General features: G+C 44.2%; 1 protein-coding gene across 6 annotated transcripts in view; it reads right to left on the bottom strand.

Moving 5' to 3' along the window:
- Window positions 1-17,001, bottom strand: part of LOC147417809 (uncharacterized) — a 40,292-nt gene extending 23,291 nt beyond the window's left edge. For 2 of the 6 annotated variants that reach the window (XR_015187358.1, XR_015187357.1), the window contains exons 1-12: window positions 16,847-17,001; window positions 16,198-16,322; window positions 16,044-16,116; window positions 4,693-4,750; window positions 4,483-4,622; window positions 4,289-4,388; window positions 4,088-4,159; window positions 3,888-4,007; window positions 3,459-3,814; window positions 3,095-3,185; window positions 2,607-2,780; window positions 2,205-2,513 (exon numbers count right to left, since the gene is read on the bottom strand). Coding sequence is in view for 3 of the 6 variants with exons in the window: in XM_086507569.1 (XP_086363695.1) it covers window positions 2,508-2,513; window positions 2,607-2,780; window positions 3,095-3,185; window positions 3,459-3,814; window positions 3,888-4,007; window positions 4,088-4,159; window positions 4,289-4,388; window positions 4,483-4,622; window positions 4,693-4,750; window positions 16,044-16,116; window positions 16,198-16,322; window positions 16,847-16,887 (1,356 nt within the window). In the remaining 3 variants the exon portion in view is untranslated. Of the gene's footprint in view, window positions 1-2,026; window positions 2,514-2,606; window positions 2,781-3,094; window positions 3,186-3,458; window positions 3,815-3,887; window positions 4,008-4,087; window positions 4,160-4,288; window positions 4,389-4,482; window positions 4,623-4,692; window positions 4,751-16,043; window positions 16,117-16,197; window positions 16,323-16,846 lie in introns of those variants that run through there. The other 4 variants (XR_015187359.1, XM_086507569.1, XM_086507570.1 and 1 more) reach the window with 4 other exon arrangements.
- Between the last annotated feature and the right edge of the window lie 4,454 nt (window positions 17,002-21,455).

The raw sequence follows: 21,455 nt of genomic DNA, 5'->3' as shown, positions 1-21,455 counted from the left end.
GGAGAAAGTCAAGGAACGCCAAGCTCGTGATTTCTTGTATGACATGCAGGAGATGCTCGAATTGGCTAAGGATAGTATAAGAACGGCTCGTGATCGAGTCGCTACTTATGCTAATCAAAAGAGATCTCCAAGGACTCTAGATGTGGGACAATGGGTCTATTTGAAGATACCCAAGGATTCCAAGACTATGCGAACAGGAAAGCATTATAAGCTTTCAGCTCGATATTGTGGTTTGTTCTTGATCACAAAGAAAATTGGCCAAGTTGCCTACAAGCTGGCTCTTCCTTCGGATGTTAGTGTACATCCAGTGATTCATGTCAACCGCCTTAAAGAGAAATTGGGCGAAGCCGACGTTGTGGTGCCTATCGAGGAAAATGTATGGCAAGATATGCAAACTGAGTATATTCCTCGAGAACCAGAAGCAGTTTTGAATCATCGTACCCGTCATTCGCGCCAAAAGGCTTATGACGAGTACTTAATTAAATGGAAGGGTCAATCTGAAAGGTTTGCTACTTGGGAACCTGTTAGAGCTTTGAAGGCTCAGTATCCCCACTTCATTGATGAGGACATCAATGGTTCTTAAGTTATGTCCCGCTCACAGGAGAGGAGATCTAGCCCAGATGTCGTCGGGATGGGCGTCCAGTGTCCGGGCGGACGTAGTGTGAACCCGACCAGTGTGGCCGGCCATTATTATAAAAGGGAGGCCAAGGCCCCATTTGCAGTTTTCGACCCCGAGTGGCAGAGTGCCAATGGTTAGCCCGCGAGGCTAGGAGTGCGTGAGGTCACCTCGAGGAGGTGAGGCCGGGTGGTATGGGATGCCCGGTCTTACACGTGCACGCCTACGTCCTCGGACGCTGGCCCCAGCACAAGGGAGCTGCCGAATGGTGGCTATGGTCGGGTGGTTCGTCCGACGCGCATCCGTAGGCGGTCCGTGTGGCCAGGAGATCCCATCTCCTCGTATGTTTCAATCTTCCTAGCGTTTTTGGAACACAGAAGCCTAGCGTTTTTTGTCCCATTTCAGCCTTGCAGATCCAGCCTAAGCAGCGATTTGCAGCAGTAGACGAACCGCAAGAACCAGCCCTAAAGTGTAGCAGATTCAGCGCTAGAAAGACCTCAATTTTCAGCCTTGAAGAACCTCAATTTTCAGCCCTAAACCTGCAGATTTTCAGCATCAAAGACCCACAGAAACAACCCCCAAATCAGTGTTTTTAGACTCAGTCGCAGATTTCAGCCCATAGCGTTTTTGGACAGCAGTAGAAAGATTGCAGATTTCAGCCCTAGTGTCGGTGTCGTCATCCCCGTCGTTGTCGTCAACATAGCCTAGACTTGCATCAGTCTCATACATTCCATTTGTACCAGATTGTGCAATCATAAGTAGACCACTCTCGCCGACGAGAGTGGGGCCTTCGGAGGAGGGTTTTACGTCTCTCGTGTCGTATCTCTCTTCTCTCTCTATCTCTCAGTCGCTTACACTGGCACGCACGGTGGCCATTCACTTCGTTTGTGATCATAGCATTCTCTCAGTAAGACCGGAAGGCTCTACCTTCCATAAGAACAAAAGGAACCTTGAGCACAGTTCGGAGCACTCATCTTGAGCAAAGCGCAAACATTCATTCCGCTGCACCTAACAATGTGTGTGTGTGTGCGCGCGTGTGTGCGTGTGCGTGTGCGTGTGTGCGCGCACGTGGTGCGTGGGTGCGTGTGTGTGTGTGTGTGTGTGTGTGTGTGAGAGAGAGAGAGAGAGAGAGAGAGAGAGAGAGAGAGAGAGAGAGAGAGAAGCCATATGAGCTTGATCTGCCTTCAGCTCAAGAGAGTGGAGTACTTTGATGCCAATCAAGCTCCCTTAACCTAGTTCAAAGTCAAAAGCCCCATGCATGCATGCGCATGAACGCATACACGTGCGATATATAAATAAATTTTCCTTGATTTTGTTGTTTCGGCATTTATTGTGATGCCTTTTTCTAACAAACAGTTTCTTCTAATGTATTGATTGTCACACAAGTACAATCAAGCAAAAGTTTCTGGAAACGATCAATGTGTGGGTCTCATTGGTGCATCCATTTAAACCATGAGCAATAAACACTGCAAGTCCGTGTTTGCAACAAAATGAAGGGAGGGACATGTCTCCACCCACGAGGAGCCCATTCACTAACCCCATTGCACGTCAGGGTTCTCTCATCAAACATCTGTGGCATGAAAATTACCTTACAAAAGTTGTAGAGAGAGCCGCCTCAATGTGAAAATGCCGTGTTTGTGAAGTCCCGAATTACATAGCCAGAAATATAATCAAGAATGCACTTCATCTCAAAGGGAACCATTTCAACAGGAGTAAGGATCTGACCAAATGACGAAAGGAGCTTGAGATCTTCGGACCACCTGGGATAGAACAACACTTTCCAGGATTCTCAAAACACCCACTATACACACACAATTGTGGTCCATACCTGCCGGCAGGCTTTCAGTGTAAACCCATTCAGGGTATCACGCCTCAGCTTGAAACAAACAATTCACGACTGCAAAAAAGACCAGAAGAGTGAGGGAGAAAAAATTGATGGATGCTTTCAAGATGTAAGCAAATCAGCGCTACGACGCGGGGCTCGATAAACCTTTGCCGACAATCGTTGTTGATGGCTCATGGCTGAAGGGCCTGAGAACCCTGGTGGAGCTGAGTTTGAGCTTGCCCCACCACCACCACCAGATACTGCCACTGCTTTCCCTGATTCTGTGCGTCCCCTTTCGCTTCTACCCGCATCACTCTTGCCAAAAGCTCCAGTAGCAGCCTGAAACAATATTAACACACTCTTTCCAAACCTTGCTCTAAAAGCCCTCAACCAACAATAATTGAAAGCCACCTAAAGAGGCTAATCTCTAAGGAGGTGGTTTCCACTGCAGGGGGGTTTTAACCTCCACAAGCCTCTAGTTACTCTTGTGCTTCCACTCTTAACACTAGCCTCTATGTTACCCTTGTGCTTCCACCTGGGAAGGAGAACTGTCTGCCATTCTGTATATGCATGTACCCTGTGAGTGGGTGTGCGTCCGCGTGTACGCGCGTAAATGCATGCGGGTGCACACGCATGTGTTAATGGCATCCAACCTGTTGTTGTAGCAAAAGCAGCTGAAGACTAGGATCCACCATCTCACTCGAATCAAAACCCGGTAGTTCACCCAATGCTATCAACAGCTCACTGTTGACACACAAAATCATCATGTTAATGAAGAAAATGCCTACAAACAATAACAAAAGATGCTTTCTTGTTCAAAGCACAGAACACAGCCATTGGCGATCGCATCATCAAGTAAAGAAATGCCATCGAATTTAAAAATTCCGTCTGATGTCCGATGTTCAATTAAAAAGCAGAGCAGCACTCATATTAGAAGATATAAACCATAAATGATTCGTAGAACTCTTAAAAACCCTAGTATAATTAGCACAAACATGAAAACCCCAAACCACACACCATTTTGTGGCTTTGAGTAATTCAATAAAGCGAGGACCCATGCTGCATCTGTTCTTCTCCATGGCCCTATTCGCTTCCTCCATAGATGCAAATTCGACAAAAGCTTCCCCGGTGGCGCGGCCCGTTACGCCTGTCACCATATGGACACCATTTGGAGCAAACCTGTAGCCATCGAAGAACCTTGCAACATCACGAGGCATGGCACTGTATGGAAGATTCTTCATTTTTACACACGTGCTTTGAGAGAGGTCTCCTAGGTTGTGCAATCCAGTAATGCCCAAGCCAGCTCCTTGTATGGCCGCAAGATTCATTCCTGCTAAACCTTGAAGCCCTAATGGCTCTACATGCTCTTGCCCCTGCAAGCTAAACCCGAGTCAAAGAAAATTGAAGAGAAGACAATTGGAGAAGCAAACATGAGAATTCAGTCACCTGTCCTAAAGAGGTATGGTGTGAGAAATCCTCCAAACCTGCAAACAAGCGGTACATGCGTTTCTGAATAGCTGTCATCATTTCTCCCTTTGTGCTGGGAAAGAGATCTACAAATCGCTGCTATTCACGAAAGTTCAGTCAATTAAAGCATGCATAGGGTTAACATTGTCATTAAATGCCCAAAAATCTTTATTTCTCACGTTTTTTAGTTGCTCATGATTCATGCGCATGGCCCGAGAAGCCGTCTCCTCATCTACAAACTCCACAAATGCCTAGAACATAAATGAATAGGTGCTTTGAATTTCTCTTATATTGTCCAAGAAGTCCAAGAGCTCACAAGTTTCCAGCTCTTTTGGAGATTAATTCTTAAGCGATGAGTGGTAACCTACCACCAATCATACCTCACCAGCTGGTCGGCCATCTGGATGAGTGCAGTGGAATATTCCATCAGGTATAATCTGCAACCCCTTGAAAAAGGCCACAATATCTGTCGACGTGCAGCTGCCCCATGATAGCATAGTAAGCATTTAATGATAAATGCACCAAAATTAAGGCATCTACATACCAGAACTACGTCCCATGTCATCACTCCTACCTCCAAGGCAGGCCCTTCATGCGTACAACGCCTGTGTACTTCATGTCCGAATGTCCAGCCATTCCAGGTATACCAGTGTTGATGAAATTTCCAAATGCTGGACGGTTGGCACTTCCACGTCCAACCATGCGCAATGCACCCTAGCAAACCAGATAAACACCATCTATAGAAAATTTGCAAAACAAAGTCTCACACACACAACTTTGATACCTGCATGTCTCCAGCATGCGCCTTGGAGACCTCGACATAGCCCTTTCCCATCTGTCCTCTGTAACGATAATAAGAGCCACATCATGAAACTGGGAACAATTCTATTCGTAAGGAGCTTGTCAAAACCTATGGATAAAGCATAATCTACAAAAGATGGCTTAGTTATGACTAGAATATTTTTTTCTTATTCACCAGATGGCCAGGCTACATATAGACTTGAGATTTGGGTTACAGAAACCGAAAAATTGCTTCTAGACATCATGTTTGTGACAGCAATACCAATACGGAAATACACCGACGCGCACACACACACACACACACACACACACACACACACACACAGAGAGAGAGAGAGAGAGAGAGAGAGAGAGAAAATGAAATGTTATATTAACGTCTTCAAAAGGCCAAAGTGACCTATGAGACCAGAAAGTTACAATGTGGTGGATCTGATACAAAGTCAGAGTAACAAGATGACAAAATGACAGAATGACAAAATGACAAAATAAAATACTATGGAATCCTAAACTGCTAGGTGTGGACTAAGCAGCTAACAGCTAGCTGGGATAGCTAGATCACAAGAGATCCAGCATCGGTCGCTTGCGGATCTCATCAATCTCCTCCATGGTCAGTAGTCTGACCGAGCGTCGTGCCAAAGTGACCCGAATCCTCTGATGCAACCTCTGTCGATGCTGTGTAGTCCTCCGCCGTCGTGGGCGTCTGGATCTCCCCAGCTCAGTCGCTCGGTCAATCAGTATGCCTCTGGTGTAAAGCGACAAGCTCTACTGTGGTAGTAACTCCTATGGGTGTCCAGTGGCAGCTCTAAAAGAAGTCTGTGATCTGTCTCTGAGACTGGCTAGCCTCTCCTCTCGTCAGGCTCTCTCTGTGTCTGCAAGCTAGAGTTTACCACAGAAGAATCTCCAGCCACTAATCACAAGATGGTCATGCTGTGTGCAACCAAAGGATATGCATCTACTCTAAGTGCCTAGTCATGGACGGTCTGCGAATAGACTCACAAAAGTGCCAGAACACTTCCTAAGCTAATTGAACTGAACCCATGTCATGAAGTAGCTTGTCCACGTACACATAGGGTTAGACGTGCACGTGACATCCCCTCCTTTTCAAAGTGAGGTACTGGTCCGAACTGTATGGCGTCGAGGGAGATCGACAACAATATCTAGAATCTTGGAAAGGACTCTTCGCCGACCCACTCTGATGCGTGGGTCATGCGATACTTGAACTTCATAAAGGTCTCCAACGCTTGCTTCTTTGGGCTGCGCCGAAAGCGACACAAAGTCATCTGTGGCTCCTTCAATGCTTCAACTTCGTCTATAGTCATGCGTCTACCTTCTTCAAGAATCTCCAAGGATGAAAATTCATGAAACCACTTCCAACACAAAAGCATGAACATACCCATTCCATGTAAAGTGACTGGGAAAATACTATTCCTGCGAAAAAAATGTACATGCAATGCAGATGAACAAAGTGACGGAGTGCCAAACCGTTCATCAAACACATGCAAACAATGGGGTCGAATCTTGACTTTCTGATCTAAATCAATCAACTATGTCAAATCACAATAGAAATGCCGATGCTTGATGCTCAATCCTTCTTGTGATCTTTCTGATACTGTGTCATGCCAAGAAAGAGACATGAAATGTGAATTCCTTGGATACAAACATTTCTTCTTGTCATGAGTCGTCCGCATACATTCGTGTTCAACGTACAATGTCATGCCTGTGAAAAGGGATCACATAAAAACGGTGACTAAAATACAGAAAAGCATCACGAATGAAACACTCGAACAATGCGTACTCACTAATCATTCGAACACATAATACTTCCTGTGGGGGTTCTTTGGACCTCGACTCGAGAGCCAAGATCAGTTCTTCGTGATTGATCGAATCTACAATAAGGTTAGCTTCACTAGAAAAAGTATCAACTAAACCATCATCCTTGTGAACAATCACATCTTTATCCTGCAAATTATCATGCTCGTGAATAATCACATCTTGATCATGCAAATCATCATGCTCGTGAATAATCACATCGTGATCATGCAAATCATCATGCTTATCATTATCATGCAATTCATGTGTGTCGTGCTTCGGAGAAGAAAAGACTGAGAGAGCCTCCTTCTCTTGATTCTTGTCAAACTACGTCTGCACACTAGAAAAGAGTCGGAACAACTCTTGCATGTGTTGGGCTCTCTGTTCCGCCGCCAAGCGTGCGTGCTCGCGCTCACGCTCAAAGGCTACCCTTCTGTCTTCGGCTGCCAAGCGCACTTGCTCGCGCTCGCGATCCAATTCAGCTCTTCTTTCTTCGCGCTCACGAGCCATGGCCGCCATTCTTTCTTGGTACTTACAATCAATTTGTCACAAAGTGATGACGTGGCGGACAAGAGAAACCCTAATTTCTGCCAGAAACCCTAAAATTCCTGCAAACCCTAATTTCTGCCAAAAACCCTAATCTCCGGAAATCGCGGAGGCTAAAAAAATATTTTATTTTATTTAAAGATGAGCGACGCGAATTTTGCTTTTTTTTATATAAAAAAAGAAAAGACTCTCTATAGAGAGAGAGAGGACTACTACTTTTGATTTTAAAAGCTTTTGGGGCTCTGCTTTTGGGCATCCCTTGTAACCTTTAAATAAGTGGTGAGGGTCTCACTTCTGAGAGCATCTGGACGCAGAGTCTGAGAGTGAAACCCTAACCGCTCTCTTGTACTTTGATGATTGATTAATACAAAAAGAAATACCGAAAGGGGCGCCAGTCTTTGGGGCCAATATCTCTAGGCACGGAACTCCGCCGGGCAAGTGCAAATCTATTGTGATCTGTGAATTGTTTTGAAGTGCCACTGTCCACCTTTTACGGGTCACCGCGGCATTGCTACCACCATGAAGGGGGTAGAGAAATACTTCTTTGGGCTGAGACTCAAAAAGGATGTGGAAGAGTTTGTGCGCAATATGCCAGAAGGTCAATTTTGACAAGCATAAGGCACCAGGGATTGTTAACGCCTTTACCCATACCACCCGCCCCTGGAAAAGTATTGAAATGGATTTCATTTTTGATCTCTCGAGAACACACAATGATCACGATGATTTTCCGATACATGGCACGTCTGAGATGATTGTCTCCGACAGAGACCCCAGATTTATGAGTTTGTTTTGGAAGGCAATTTGGGAAAACATTGGTATGCAGTTGCAGTTCTCGTCATCGTTCCACTTGCAGACTGACGGGCAATTTGAGATTGCCAATTCAGTGATTTTAGATTTATTGAAGTCTTGTATCTCGGATCAGAAGACTCAATGGGAAAAGAACTTACCTTTGGTGGAATTTGCCTACAATAACACGATACACTCTTCGACGGGGAAGACGCCATGTGAGATTGTTGAAAGTGCTGCGAAGGTTCCATCCTTCCTGAGCACGAAAGATTAGATACGGCTTTTGCCAAGGTTCGCGAGACTTTGCAGGAGTCTCAAGAACGACAGAAAAAGGCAGCGGATCGCCATCGTCGCGACTTGAAATTGAAGGAGGATGATTGGGTGCTCTTACTTTTGAGAAGTCACGCCTACGAAAGAAAAAGGGAAAGGAGAGGCTTTTTCCAAAGCTTAGTATGCGATACTACGGACCTTTCCAGATCACTGAAAAGATAAATGATGTCTCCTTCCGATTGAACCTGCCAGATACTTGGAGGATTCATAATGCATTGCATGTGAGTCTCTTGAACCCTGTTAAGGGTGATGTGCTTGATGATGGGGAGCCTGATGAGCAACCCGAAGTGGAAGAAAACGAGGAGATCCTTGTTCCTGAACACATTTTGGCACATAACGATACGAAGAAAGGTAAAGTCCGAAGGCGGTTCTTGGTTTAGTTCAAGAACTTTCCTGCATTTGATGCGAAGTGGATGGAGGAGGAGGACCTTGCAGATACTCCTCCGATTGTGAAACTTCACCTCGATGTTTTGGTTTAGCATAGTCTACTCCAAACGGAACCCAAAAACTCAGCTTGGCCGAAGATCTGGTGCAGTGGGATGCACAAGAGGGGAGTTACTCCGCTCCTTTGTCAACAGATGCCTCGATTTTGATACTAAAGTCACTGATGTCTCTTTGAGCTTCAGGGATACTGAGAGCTGACAGTATTCTGCTGGATGACTTTATGAAATGGAATTCCTGATAATGATACTGATTTGTTCTTGACTTCTTGTGAGTGCAGGAACTGATAGTCGAAATGACTGCAGCATTTTGGTATGATTGATCTCGAATAGACATGGTTGCAATAGGGGTTAGTCAATCGGACATCGATGAGGTCCCGATTGGACCTAGATGTGATTGCTAGCTACATTGCCGATAAATCATGGTCTAAGATCCGAATGAATGTTGAATGTCATGTGATGTCTGGTGATGTCCTGTGATGTCGTGTGATGTGACTGTCGATTTTGTACATGTGCTAGATGTGTGTTCCTAGTACGTAGGTACTAACAGTCGATGTCTGCTAAGATGTCTGGTTTATGGCTTTTGTCGGTTTTGCAGGCGTAATCGCGGTCGATTACAATGCTTTCAAGAGGGGGGTATGTCACAAAGTGATGACGTGGCCGATAGCAAAAACCCTAATTTCTGCCAGAAACCCTAAAATTCCTGCAAACCCTAATTTCTGCCAAAATCCCTAATTTTCGAAAATCATGGAGGCTAAAAAAAATGATGAGTGACGCGAATTTTGCTTTTTTTTATATAAAAAAAGAAAAGACTCTCTAAAGAGAGAGAGAGGACTACTGCTTTTGATTTTAAAAGATTTTGGGGCTCTGCTTTTGGGCATCACTTGTAACCTTTAAATAGGTCTCACTTCTGAGAGCAACTGGACGCAGAGTCTGAGAGTGAAACCCTAACCGCTCTCTTGTACTTTGATGATTGATTAATACAAAAAGAAATACCGAAAGGGGCGCCAATCTTTGGGGCCAATATCTCTAGGCACGGAACTCCGCCAGGCCAGTGCAAATCTATTGTGATCTGTGAATTGTTTTGAAGTGGTTATTTGGTGCTGTCGCGGTTGATTCTTGACTTGGAGTGTCCAAGTCTGTTACACAATTGCTGTCTTTCTTTCTACTTGTCTTTCTTCGCGCTCGCGCTCCAAGGTGGCGCGTTGCGCTTCTTGTTGTATCCTCTTGTCCATCATCGTCTTGATCAAAGCCTCCATAGGATTTGGCGCAATCCGTGGCGTAGATGGGGAAGGGGGAGGGTCAAAAAAACCTCCTGGTGGGGAAAACTCTTCTTCGCCACTGTCATGCTCATCACCTTCATGCAAAGTATCCATTTCGCTTCGGGTAATGACCATACACTTGAAGTCTTGGGTTCTTAAGTTCACGAGGAACTTGGGTTCTTGTGGTTCTTGGCTTCTTGAGTTCTTGAGGTTCTTGAGGTTCTTGAGGTTCTGGAATCTTGAGGTTCTTCTTTAGCTTGCAATCTGTGTTAGAGAAGGATCTTCTCTTACCCAAGCTCTTCTCTTTCCCGCGGGCACACCCCTTGGCGGCCTTCGGCTCACACCAAGGTTGCTTTTTCCCACCTCACGTCGATTGGCCGGCCGCTAAGTGCACAGTCCGCTCTCAATGAGTGAAAAGAGAAACAAGGGGAGGCTGGACAAGCCCTTCTTTCTTGGGTTTCCTGTCACTCTTTTACACGATTAGGAATCGACATGCCCAAGTGGACTTGAGTTACGTGCGACCGCAACAAGCAAAAAAAAAATTGTGGTTCTTTCCTTGAGTGATACAGAACACTACCAAAGCTCTGATACCAATGTTAGGTGCAGCGGAAGTGAATGTTGAACTTTGCTCAAGATGAGTGCTCCGAACTGTGCTCAAGGTTCCTTTTACTTACGGAAGGGAGAGCCTTCCGTTCCTTTAGTGAGAGAGTGCAAATGATCACAAACAAAGTGAATGACACTAAGAATGAAGGTGCTGAGACTGAGAGATAAAGAGAGAAGAGAATACGACACCACAATGTTGTCAAACCCTCCTCCGAAGGCCCCACTCTCTATGGCGAGAGCGGTCTACTACTGATTGCACAAATCTCTACAATGCTTTGGACTTGCCGACGATGTCGACGACGATGAGGACGATGACGCTAATGGCTGAAATCTGCAAATCTTTATTTGCTGAATTCTGACTCTATGTCGGTGACGATGGCGATGACAACGATGCAACAACGACGTGCTGAAAACGCAGATGCTGAAATCTGCGTTTTCCAAGCTAAAACTGCAAACTTCGGTGGATCTGACCGTGCGGCGAGGATCTACTGCGGGAAGGTGAGATCTGTGAGGTTCGGGACTTCTACTGCGGAGACTTGATGCTGAAAACTGAAAACTCTGATGCTAATCTGGGTTCTATCGCCGTAGATCTACAAAACGCCGGGGCTGATCTGCAAATCAAAAACGCTAGGGCTGATCCCTGTCTTGCTGCAAAAACGCTAGTCTTCTGCTGATTCTACTGTCGCCACTTTGGATCTGCAAAAGCAAAACGCTGGCTGATATGCTTGCAAATGGAAACGCCGGCTGATCTTGCTTGCAAATGAAAACACTAGGTTCTCCTTGCTATTCTTGCTGAGAAGTTGCACTTGATGGCGGTCTCCTACCTCTTTTGCCAGATTATGCTAGCGCTAGGGCTTCTTATATACTTGCATGGCTAAATTGCCCTACCCAGTTCCCAACAAAAGTCACTTAAAAATAATAAGTGAAAATTGGCTAAAATAGGGAAAATAGATCTATGCAATGTAAAAATGCTCCTGATGACTTCTGACCAAAATCTGATGGTCATGCTGGGTGCAACCAGAGGATATGCATCTACTCTAAGTGCCTAGTCATGCACGGTCTACGAACAAACTCACAAAAGTGCCAGAACACTTCCTAAGTTAACTGAACTGAACCCATGTCATGAAGTAGCGTCCACGTACACATAGGGTTAGATGTGCACGTGACACGCATGGAGGTGATGAGCATGGAAGTGGCGAAGAAGAATTTTCCCCACAAGGAGGTTTTTCTGACCCTCCCCCTTCCCCATCTACGCCAAGGATTGCACTAGCTCCTATGGAGGCTTCCGATTAGATGATGATGGACAGGAAGTTAGAACGCAAAGCAAGAAAAGCAGAACGGGATCGTGAACACCAAGAAAGAAAAGCAAAAATGGATCGCGAGCACCAAGAAAGAAAAGCAAAATTGGCTCGCGAGCGCGAAGAAAGCCGGTTAGCCTTTGAGCGTGAGCATGAGCAAGCGCGCTTGGCGATCGAACAGAGAGCCAAACACTCGCAAGAGTTGTTCCGACTCTTTTCTAGTGTGCAGGCGCAGATTGACAAGAATCAGGAGAAGGAGGCTCTCTCAGTCTCGTCTTCTCCAAAGCAAGACACACATGATTTGGATGATGATGATAAGCATGATGATTTGCATGATAAGGATAAGCATGATGATTTGCATGATCAAGATGTGATTATTCACGAGCATGATGATTTGCATGATCAAGATGTGATTAGTCACGAGCATGATGATTTGCAGGATAAAGATGTGATTGTTTCACAAGGATGATGGTTTAGTTAATACTTTGTCTAGTGAAGCTAACCTCATTGCAGATTCGATAGATCACGAAGAACCAATTTTGGCTCTCGAGTCGAGGTCCAACGAACCCCCACAGGAAGATTCGATCGATCACGAAGAACCGATCTTGGCTCTCGAGTCGAGGTCCAAAGAACCCCCACAGGAAGTAATATGTGATCGAATGATTAGTCAGTACGCATTGTTCGAGTGTTTCATTCGTGATGCTTTCCTGTATTTTAGTTACCGTCGTTATGTGATCCCTTTTCATAGGCATGACATATTGCACAATGAACACGATCCACTCATGAATGAGCACGGATGTAAGCGGATTATTCATGAAAAGATGAAATGTTTGCATTCAAGGAATCACATTCCATGTCTCTTCCTTGGCATGACACAGTATTCGAAAGAGCACAAGAAGGATTGAGCATCAAGCATCGGAATAAGAGCTCTTGATATCCTGCGTCTTTGGTTTCCCAAAAGTATCTCATTCAATAAGGAGTCTCATTCCAGATTGGATCTCTTGATATTCTAGGTGGTCTGTTTCCCAAAAGTATCTCATCCAATAAGGAGTCTCATTCCAGATCGGAGCTCTTGATATCCAGGTCATTGATTTCCCAGAAGTATTTCATCCAATAAGGAATATTCATTGGTTGGCACATCACAATGCAACACGAATGCTTACATATGCATGTTACAAGACATAGAAACATAAAGCCACCGATGCACACTCCCCCCCCCATAAATAACCATCTAGGTTCGAGCCATGAGTTGTTCAACGAGTCCATCACCACTCCTCCCGCATAATCTAAAAAGGTCCGGGCCGTGAGATATAGAGACCTTTTACAACCAAACGCCTCCCAGACCGCAGCTTGCGTCGATTGAAGGTTCCAACATACAACGAAACGCTCCCCGGACATCCAGTCTGCGTCGTTCTGAGGTTTTCAAGCATACAACAGATGCTCCCCAGACATCCCCGTCTACGTCATTCCGAGGTTCAAACAATACCAAAACGACATTTCTCACTACTCCATCCGGGAGTAAATTACCAATCATTGAAACCAGTATTAAAAGCAGAGTCAAACAATTCAAATTGGCACCAAGACATGTTCAAAACAGATACCATCCATTTCAAACAAATTCCAAACAGAAACACCAAACAAGTTCTCAAACAAAACTTAAACTTAAAAAAATAATCTTGACATCAATGGAGCTCGAAAAGACGATTGGCTTTTCATCCTGAAACCTGCATCAAGATTAGGGTTTCTTCCATAAGGTTGTAGCCAACTGCAACATGGTCCATAAGCTCTTAGACAAACAGTGTTCCTGTAGCTGTGATGTAGTCTCAAGACATAGCAATCACACTGGACCTCAAAGGTTATCAGCTCAAGAAGAGACACCTGTTGAGAGATGTCGAGAAATTTCAAGTTTTAATTTGCCACATTGCCATAAGTTGCAATCCGGAGGGAGATGTCTGAAGGCATGTAACTTCGGGCAAACAATTTTCTTGAAAGCTTGCCAAGTCCTTGAGCGTGCGGCTTGGTAGCTATAAACATCCATCACTGCATGGCACTACCTCTGAGAAAACAGCGGCTTGAAAAAAAATCCTTGATCATTCTTTGCAAGTGATCTTTATGGCTTATGCCCTGTAAGCGATGAAGACAGGAGCGCGCCCGATCCAATATGAAGTAAGGGTGGGAGTGGCTAATAAGTCCGGGGTCAGGACACAAAAATTCAAAAAAAGAAAATTCCAGTGAACTTTGGAAGCGCCATCTTGGTCTATCTGCTCTTTGGTAGGACCAGTATGCTTTCACAAAAGCACACGCCTGAAGCTCCGATACCACTATCACGAGAGGGACACTACATGCCAACGTATAAGAACAGACTAAACACTTTAGCACTTCAAATAACACTGAACTGAAAGAGAGAGAGTGCACGACACACGAGACTACGGGAGTGTCGGAATTCTACCCCAAGAGAGCACTGGCCCCAAACCTTGGCGCCCCTTTCAATATTTCGTTATATTACTTGAACTCAGTACAATGCCGGTACTCACGCTCTACACCTTCACCCAAAAGAGTGCCAGAAAATGAGCCCTCTACACATATTTAAAGGCCCTTGGCCTATGAAAAGCAGTTTACATGAAAAGCTTCAAACTCAAAAGCGTCTCCCAAAAAGCATCTTGCCCAAAAGCTGCCAGCACATTTTGCGAAAATCCGTATAGCCACTAAGCACAAAATCCAGGACTGTCCGTACAGTCTGACGTCATCATGTTAGCGCGAAATCCGGAAATCCGTATTGCTGCCACGTCATCACAACAAGCATGAATTCTGGGAACCCGTAAAGCTACCACGTCATTAGTTCTCCGCGCGTGTGTGTGGGCTTGCTTTATTTTTTATGCCTTTATGTCACTTGGGCCCCATCGGACAAGGTCCCATAAGTTGGTGGGAACTCTTCTTCAAAAATAGGCGACTCGGTAAGACTTTGTAAGTCGGTAAACTTCTTCTGCTACTTCTTCTCGGCCAGGATCTACAGGTTGGCTCCATTCTTCAGTGGCTTGACACGTCAGCAATTTGTGTCATGCTACACCAAACTAGAAGTGGAGTAGAGCCGAGTTGAAGCTAGATGCAAATTGGAGGACCAAAGTTACAACACAAGGGCCTGGACTTTGTAGCGCAGATCGCGGGCCTGTACGAATTGTTGGTGTGGCCAACTAAATGGATGTGCTAACATGGAAATCCCACTTGCGTTGACGTGACACTGTACGGATTGGGCTGACATGGCTTCCTAGCGCTATTGGTGCTTTTTCTTTTATGGCAAGAGACTTTGGTGCTATAGCACTTGTTAAAACAACTTTGATTTTTAAAGGTTGCTTTGGAGTGTGCTTCTGAGCCCGTGCCTATAAAAGAGAGGCCAAGGGTGCCATTAGAATTCAGATTGGCCCAATGGATTGTGACTTTAAGGATGACTCAGAAGAAGAGCGTGGCGCTCAATAGTTGTAAACTAGGACTTTGATCTATGGAATAGAACAAATACCATAAGCGGCGCCTAGAAGGGGAACTCTCTCTTGTTTACTGTGTTCTTTTCAAACATCTAGGAAGAACAGAAAAGTGTTGTAGACATCACACTTGATCACTTCAAAGACGACATGGTAGAGGCGTAGTTCCCATTCAAAGAATAGTTGACTCTAAAGTCGAGCACTCCTGGCTGTCGTTCTTCATTTATTCGCAAATTGTCAAGTTACAATTGTTCTCTGTCAGACCATTCAATTCACCGAATCTGTGTCACAACCATGCCTGCCCGCTTATTTATAAGCACTTTGCCTAAAACAACTTAAAAAGCATTGGTTATTTTACAAGTGCTAAAAGCACTCAAATCTTCTAATGTTTTAAATAAAAAGTCAACTACTTTAATCATTGGCACCAGAGAAGCAGTTCCCAGTGTCAAAAAAAACTAATGTGTTACAAGTTGGAGGAAGCAAAACTCCGAACATGAACAAAAAGTATTCTTTGTTCCACAGTTGCCCTCATCAAGGCTTGTAAATTTGACTTTTCAAGCTCCAAAAAGGCTCACTATCCAAATAAGAATATTCCACATAATCTTAAGCAGAACAAATTTGAGGCATATTTTTCTCCTTCAGTGTCTCCCATTCTATCCATCAAGCACTAGCCAGCTGTGATTTTACACTAATGTGAGGACTCAATTTATAAAACATATAACCCTTTTTTACAACACACTGTGAATAACTGGATCATCTCATTAAAACTTGGCCAAATGCTTACCTGTCCCATTCAAGTGCTCTATTTGCAATGTCTGTGGAGGCAAACTGAACAAAGGCATGGCCAGTATTTCGCCCTGCCCATTCAAAAAGCAGATTGAGAGCTAAAACTGAAATTAGCACACTTCTAATAGAATCTGTATGCTCAAAAGAGAGACCTCTAAAATTGATGCAGATAACAACCCCATCAGGACCAAGATCTAAACCCCTGAAAAAAGTAGCAACATCCGATTCTGTGGCACTGAAAGAAAGGCCCCGAATGCGTACAACATCGCTCTGCCTCCTATGCAAATAGCATTCTCATGTAAGAAACATCAAGACAACAACGTTCGTGTCACAGTGCATGATATGCATAAACCTACCACCCTTGTTGAAACACATATATACCCCCTCTGAAGATTGTGCTCATCCCTCTACAGAGCCAGAACATTACGCTTGTGACAATTTCTTCAAAAGCATGGCTTGGAATTCATTCAAGAACGGTAACATAGAGCGCAAACCTCACAAGCACCCCGGCATGTGCCCACACAAAACTCATGTCAAAAGCACCCTGGGCATGTGCCCGCACAAAAACCTTGCAAAGCTCATGTCCAATCAGAAAAAATCCCCCAGATGAAGCGTACGTACATCATAGTCAGTTTTCGGAAAAGCGACCATACACCATGTTTAGCTAGAACATGATAAAGACGAAAATTCGGCGTCCTCACAAAAACCAAATACATACAGACAAGCTGCATTCTTGATGATGCTTGAGGGTATAATCTTCATGAAAGGAGTGTCCAAAGACAGGCGGATAGCACTACTTACAGCTCTTCCTCGAGCGCACTCGGAGTGTCGAATCCTTCCATCGCTCCAGTTTAGTTCGGAACGCAGAAGTTGCCGCTGCTGCCCGCTCTAGCTGGAAATTTTAAAGAAATTTTCAAGCAAACTGAAAAGAGCTATAGAACCCTCTTTAACTTAAGACCCATGCCACACATTGGTGCAAGTCATGTGTGGCACGGTGCCTCTTGGATAGGTGCCTACTACAACTTTTGTGGGTTGTCGGCCTACAGTGTCTGATTGGACAGATGAACAGCATGAAAATTTTATTGAAAAGGTAGTAAGCAATGCCTTATGCCAGGCAGGTGTGTGATCCCTATTGTTGGCGGGCGTTGGACGAGGGGGAAGGGCGCCCATAGGATGATTGGTCATTAGGTGGTAGATTGACTCAAGAAGCTTGACCACTTCTCTATGTGACAAGGAGTAGCCATGGCGGGCTCTACTATTGAACCACCTTAGACCCAGCTTCGTCCATCCAATGAATGACACGGGCCTAAGACTACGCAGGATACTTCCATACATGTTGTTTCTATGCTCTTAGACATATCAATCTCCCACATACTCTTATGGCATGCACAATTTGTACATGGTTGGTTTAAATCGTCCCTTGCAACCTAGAAGACCTTATTGTCAAAGACACACCACTCGCTTAGGGTACTAGTGGTCATCCTCCACACATGAGCTATAAGGTTGCATTTATACAACTATCATGTCCTCCTCCTTTGTGTAGTGAGGTGACATAATAGATCTCCATTCTTCCACTTGTTTACTACATACTAGTAGCACCTTCTAATAGAACACTCTCCATAAAAATGAATCCAACTTAGAGGGAGCTTAGAGGCACCAATTGAGGTTGAAAACCACTCGTGAATGCCACCAACCAAATTCAAGACCGCCTTGTGATGAATCTTCAAAAATAAGACAACATATTGTTTTAAGATTTCTCTCAAATAACATACACCCATTTATAGCTAGTACTTGGCATATAACTCTCTCTCTCTCTCTCTCTCTCTCTCTCTCTCTCTCTCTCTCTCTCTCTCTCTCTCTCTCTCTCTCTCTCTCTCTCTCTAAAAAGAGGCTGATTTCTATTCCCTGAAGAAACTCCTCATGACACCCAAATGGTGTCAATTCTGAGGGCAAGTTATGAATGGAATATAAGTAGACCCAAAGGTGACATTTGAGAAAACCATATATAATTAGCCACATGACCAGAAACTGAAAAACTTGACGAACCACCAAGGGAAAAAACCTCTCCTAAAGGGAGTGAAAAGTACCCCAGCCATCTAAAGAAGAGAGAGGATGACAGCTTGCTTGAAAGGATAGGCACTTCCCACTAAAAGTGCTCTCTGTAATTGTACTCCAAAACTTCCCAGATAACCAAAAATCCTTGATAGTGGTATTAGCGAAAAAGGAAATTATTGCCAATGGAAGCTGCTCAATGTTATCCCTGCCTACTATTCTCCCTCTTCCTTTATCATTGATGGTTTCTTATTCACAGTGCTTTCTCCCAAGCCTTGTCCTTCTTGTTTGCTTTGTTTTTCTTTTTCAGCTCCTTCTGAATTGCTTTTGCTTTGGCCAGTGTTTTCTCTACCTCCTTCATGTCCGCCATCTTCTGAGAGAGCTTTGCTTTACCACCCTTCTTGTCCTCCATTCCCGCAATGTGTAGATGTGGGCAAGTCTAGGATTGTGCACTCATGGTGCTTTATATAACCACGATACTCACCCAATAATGCACCAGTATTATTGCAATCATTAGGGTGGCTGAAATGAAATCATGGAATTCCTATAAATATGAGATTCTTCTTTTCCCTCTTTGTACTCCCCCATCCAAGCCAAAGCCTTTCTACTCCCGCCCTAGCCTTTGAAGATTTTTTTGCCTCCTTCCACAAATGGATCCCTTCCAGATCGAGATTAAGGAGGAGATGCCTTGCTCAAGGAGGAACCTAAGGACAAGCTCTTCCACTTTCTCTACCGAATTGAGCTTGAGCAGCGGGAGTAGGAAATGAGGGCAATATTTAACCCTAGCTTCTCATTGCAAGAGTGACTGGCTTCTGCAAGACATTTCCTTGCAGAGTTTCATCAGACATACGAGCAATAGACAATCAGCGGCACATTTGAGTTTGAGGATTCCCGATATGTTCATATGAAGGACATAAGTTCTGATCGTGCTAAGAAAGATGTTTCTACAGGAGCAACCTCAAGCTCCTAGTGCATTTGTGTAGGAATGACATCAAATGTCCCAAACATAATCAAAAGTGTCATGTGGCAAAATATATTGTTGGGTTCATATTGTTTTTGAATGTCACTCTAGATGACCACCATGACACATTGGAGGAGGCAAAGAGTAGGCAATGTGGGGTCACTGGCGACGAGTTGGTGCAAACGGAAAGTGGTGCTTTGCATGTATCAAAAGGTGTTCAACTTCTAGAGGGAGCTTTGCCAACAAATGTCCTCCCTATCGTCCCCATCGGTGATCATCACTATGTAATGCTCGATGACATCATGGAATTCTTTAACTTGAGAGAGGACTATTGCCTTGCTATAATTTCTTGGAATCTACTGGAGGATGGTGGTATAATCGACCTTGTTGATGACAAGTATTATGTTATGGATGCTCATGTAACAACAACTGAGTTTGTCGAACTAGTAGAGGCACTAGCAATGGTTTATAGAGATGTAGATGTATGTGCCGCTATGTTCCCAACGGAGTCAGAGTTCAGGGCAATACACGAAAGGCCTGGAATCAAAGGGATGGAGAGAACTACTCCATCAACGACGTTTGCACTATCTCATCCTCTACAATTTGTCATAGCTCGTGGTCTATGATGATGAGTTCATTCCTCGTCCCCATGGACGAGGCAAGGGAGATTTGGGAAAGAATTCCTCCCTTGGACAGTACTTGGAGAATTTGGGTGTGTCAAATTTTTAAGAAATTTCCTTTGTTTTCATTCCAACTTCTCCAAGGACAAGGCTGAATTTCCTCTTTTTGTATTGATGACACTCTATGTAACATTTAATGCACTAGAAACTTGTGTGTAGCGGAAATTGATAACATAGTGAGCATTTCATTAAGAACAAGTTCCTAATGAGCATAGAGATTTGAGAAAGCAACATAGAAATTCACACCTAGCTAATTTGGCATTGACAATACTTGAAAAGAGAGAGAAACAAAACAATTGACAATAGTTGAGGACCGGATTTACATGGAGACGGTCCTCCCTCCATAAAGGCTTCATATTATAGCTTCTCCCATCAAAGGAGACTTTTGTACAGTACAATTCTTGTGTTCCTTGGCAAAACTCGTTGGTGCAATGAAGATGGAAGCTTCATGAACCACTTTATGCTTGAAAAACACACCTAGTGTCCCTAGCCTTAGTCCCAAGACCTCACACACCTTCAAAAATGGTGAGAGCTAGCAAGGAATGAGGATAGATTGAGAGGAAGAAGTATCTTACGAGAAAGAAGTATTCTCCTCACATAATCACTCTAGTTAGCATGGCGTAGCTTAGTAATTAGCATGGTAGAGGAGATGAGCATGCCGTTGAAGCTTAGCTCTTGGTTGGATTTGCATTCCATAGCCAAGAGTTGTTGGTGTAGCCTTAACTTCCCAATGCTCAGAGAAGGAGGTGGAGTTCTTCTTGCACACATGAGTTGTGTGTGTGTGTGTAGCAAAGTGTTAGACTAAAATGCAGCCCTCTCTCTCTTCTTGGTCGACCCCTCTTGCCATTTACTCATGATGGCTTCCCATTGGCCCCTGTAGAGCTTAGCCAATTACAAATTAGAAGCATAATTCGATAGCCTTGTGACATGTGTCCCCCTTTCCCCTTTTGTGAGAGCTTTAGGTAATTAAATAATTCATTTAAACTCTCATTGGACCTTTTAATCTTCTGGCCAAAAGGAATCAGGCAAGCCATTGGGCTGTTGGGGACCCCTTGGTAGAGTGTCCAATAGTCTTCTGGGGAGCTTAATTTCGATTGGTTCTTTTATCAAGCATTTTAAAATCAACTAGACTAATTTTACTCTAGCCTAATTCTCATTGGTCCACCTCTATGGCCATCCAATAGGATTTGAGGGGAAATGGGGGGCAACTGGCCTAGGAGCCTGCCATGTGTCCATTCTTCCCTTTAGGGAGAGCTTGGGAATGTGTGTGTGTGTGTGTTTCTCTCTCATCCCCTGCCATTAGGGCTCGCCCCCTCCTTCCTAGGGATGTGGGAAGACTTTTTAGTCTTCCCATGACACCATCCAATTTTCCCCTACTTTGGCCATTGGACAATATAATTAAATTTAGGAACTTTAGCCTATGGAAGTCTTAATTGAGCTTAACCTTAGGTCTTTTAAGCCCCATTGAAGCACATTGATCTTTTGCAAACTGTCCCCCTTTGGATCCCTATTTTTCCTCGTTTGGATCCCTGACAGAGAAGCTTTTACTCCCCTAGTACTTCCCCATATTAAATGATCAATTTAATATGAGAAAATCATTTGGGAGAATTACATATTAGTTTTTATTACATTACCTCTCTCTTGAAATCATAGTCATCCTCGACTATGAGGTAGAGAAGATAAAGCCTAGCCATTAGTCCGTTTGCTAGCGGGTAAA

The sequence above is a fragment of the Adiantum capillus-veneris genome, chromosome 30 (assembly GCF_014529385.1).
Source record: "Adiantum capillus-veneris isolate H3 chromosome 30, ASM1452938v2, whole genome shotgun sequence".
Taxonomy (NCBI): Eukaryota; Viridiplantae; Streptophyta; class Polypodiopsida; order Polypodiales; family Pteridaceae; genus Adiantum; species Adiantum capillus-veneris.
The sequence above is the reverse complement of the archived record's forward strand: the minus strand, read 5'-3'. Positions and strand labels throughout refer to the sequence as shown.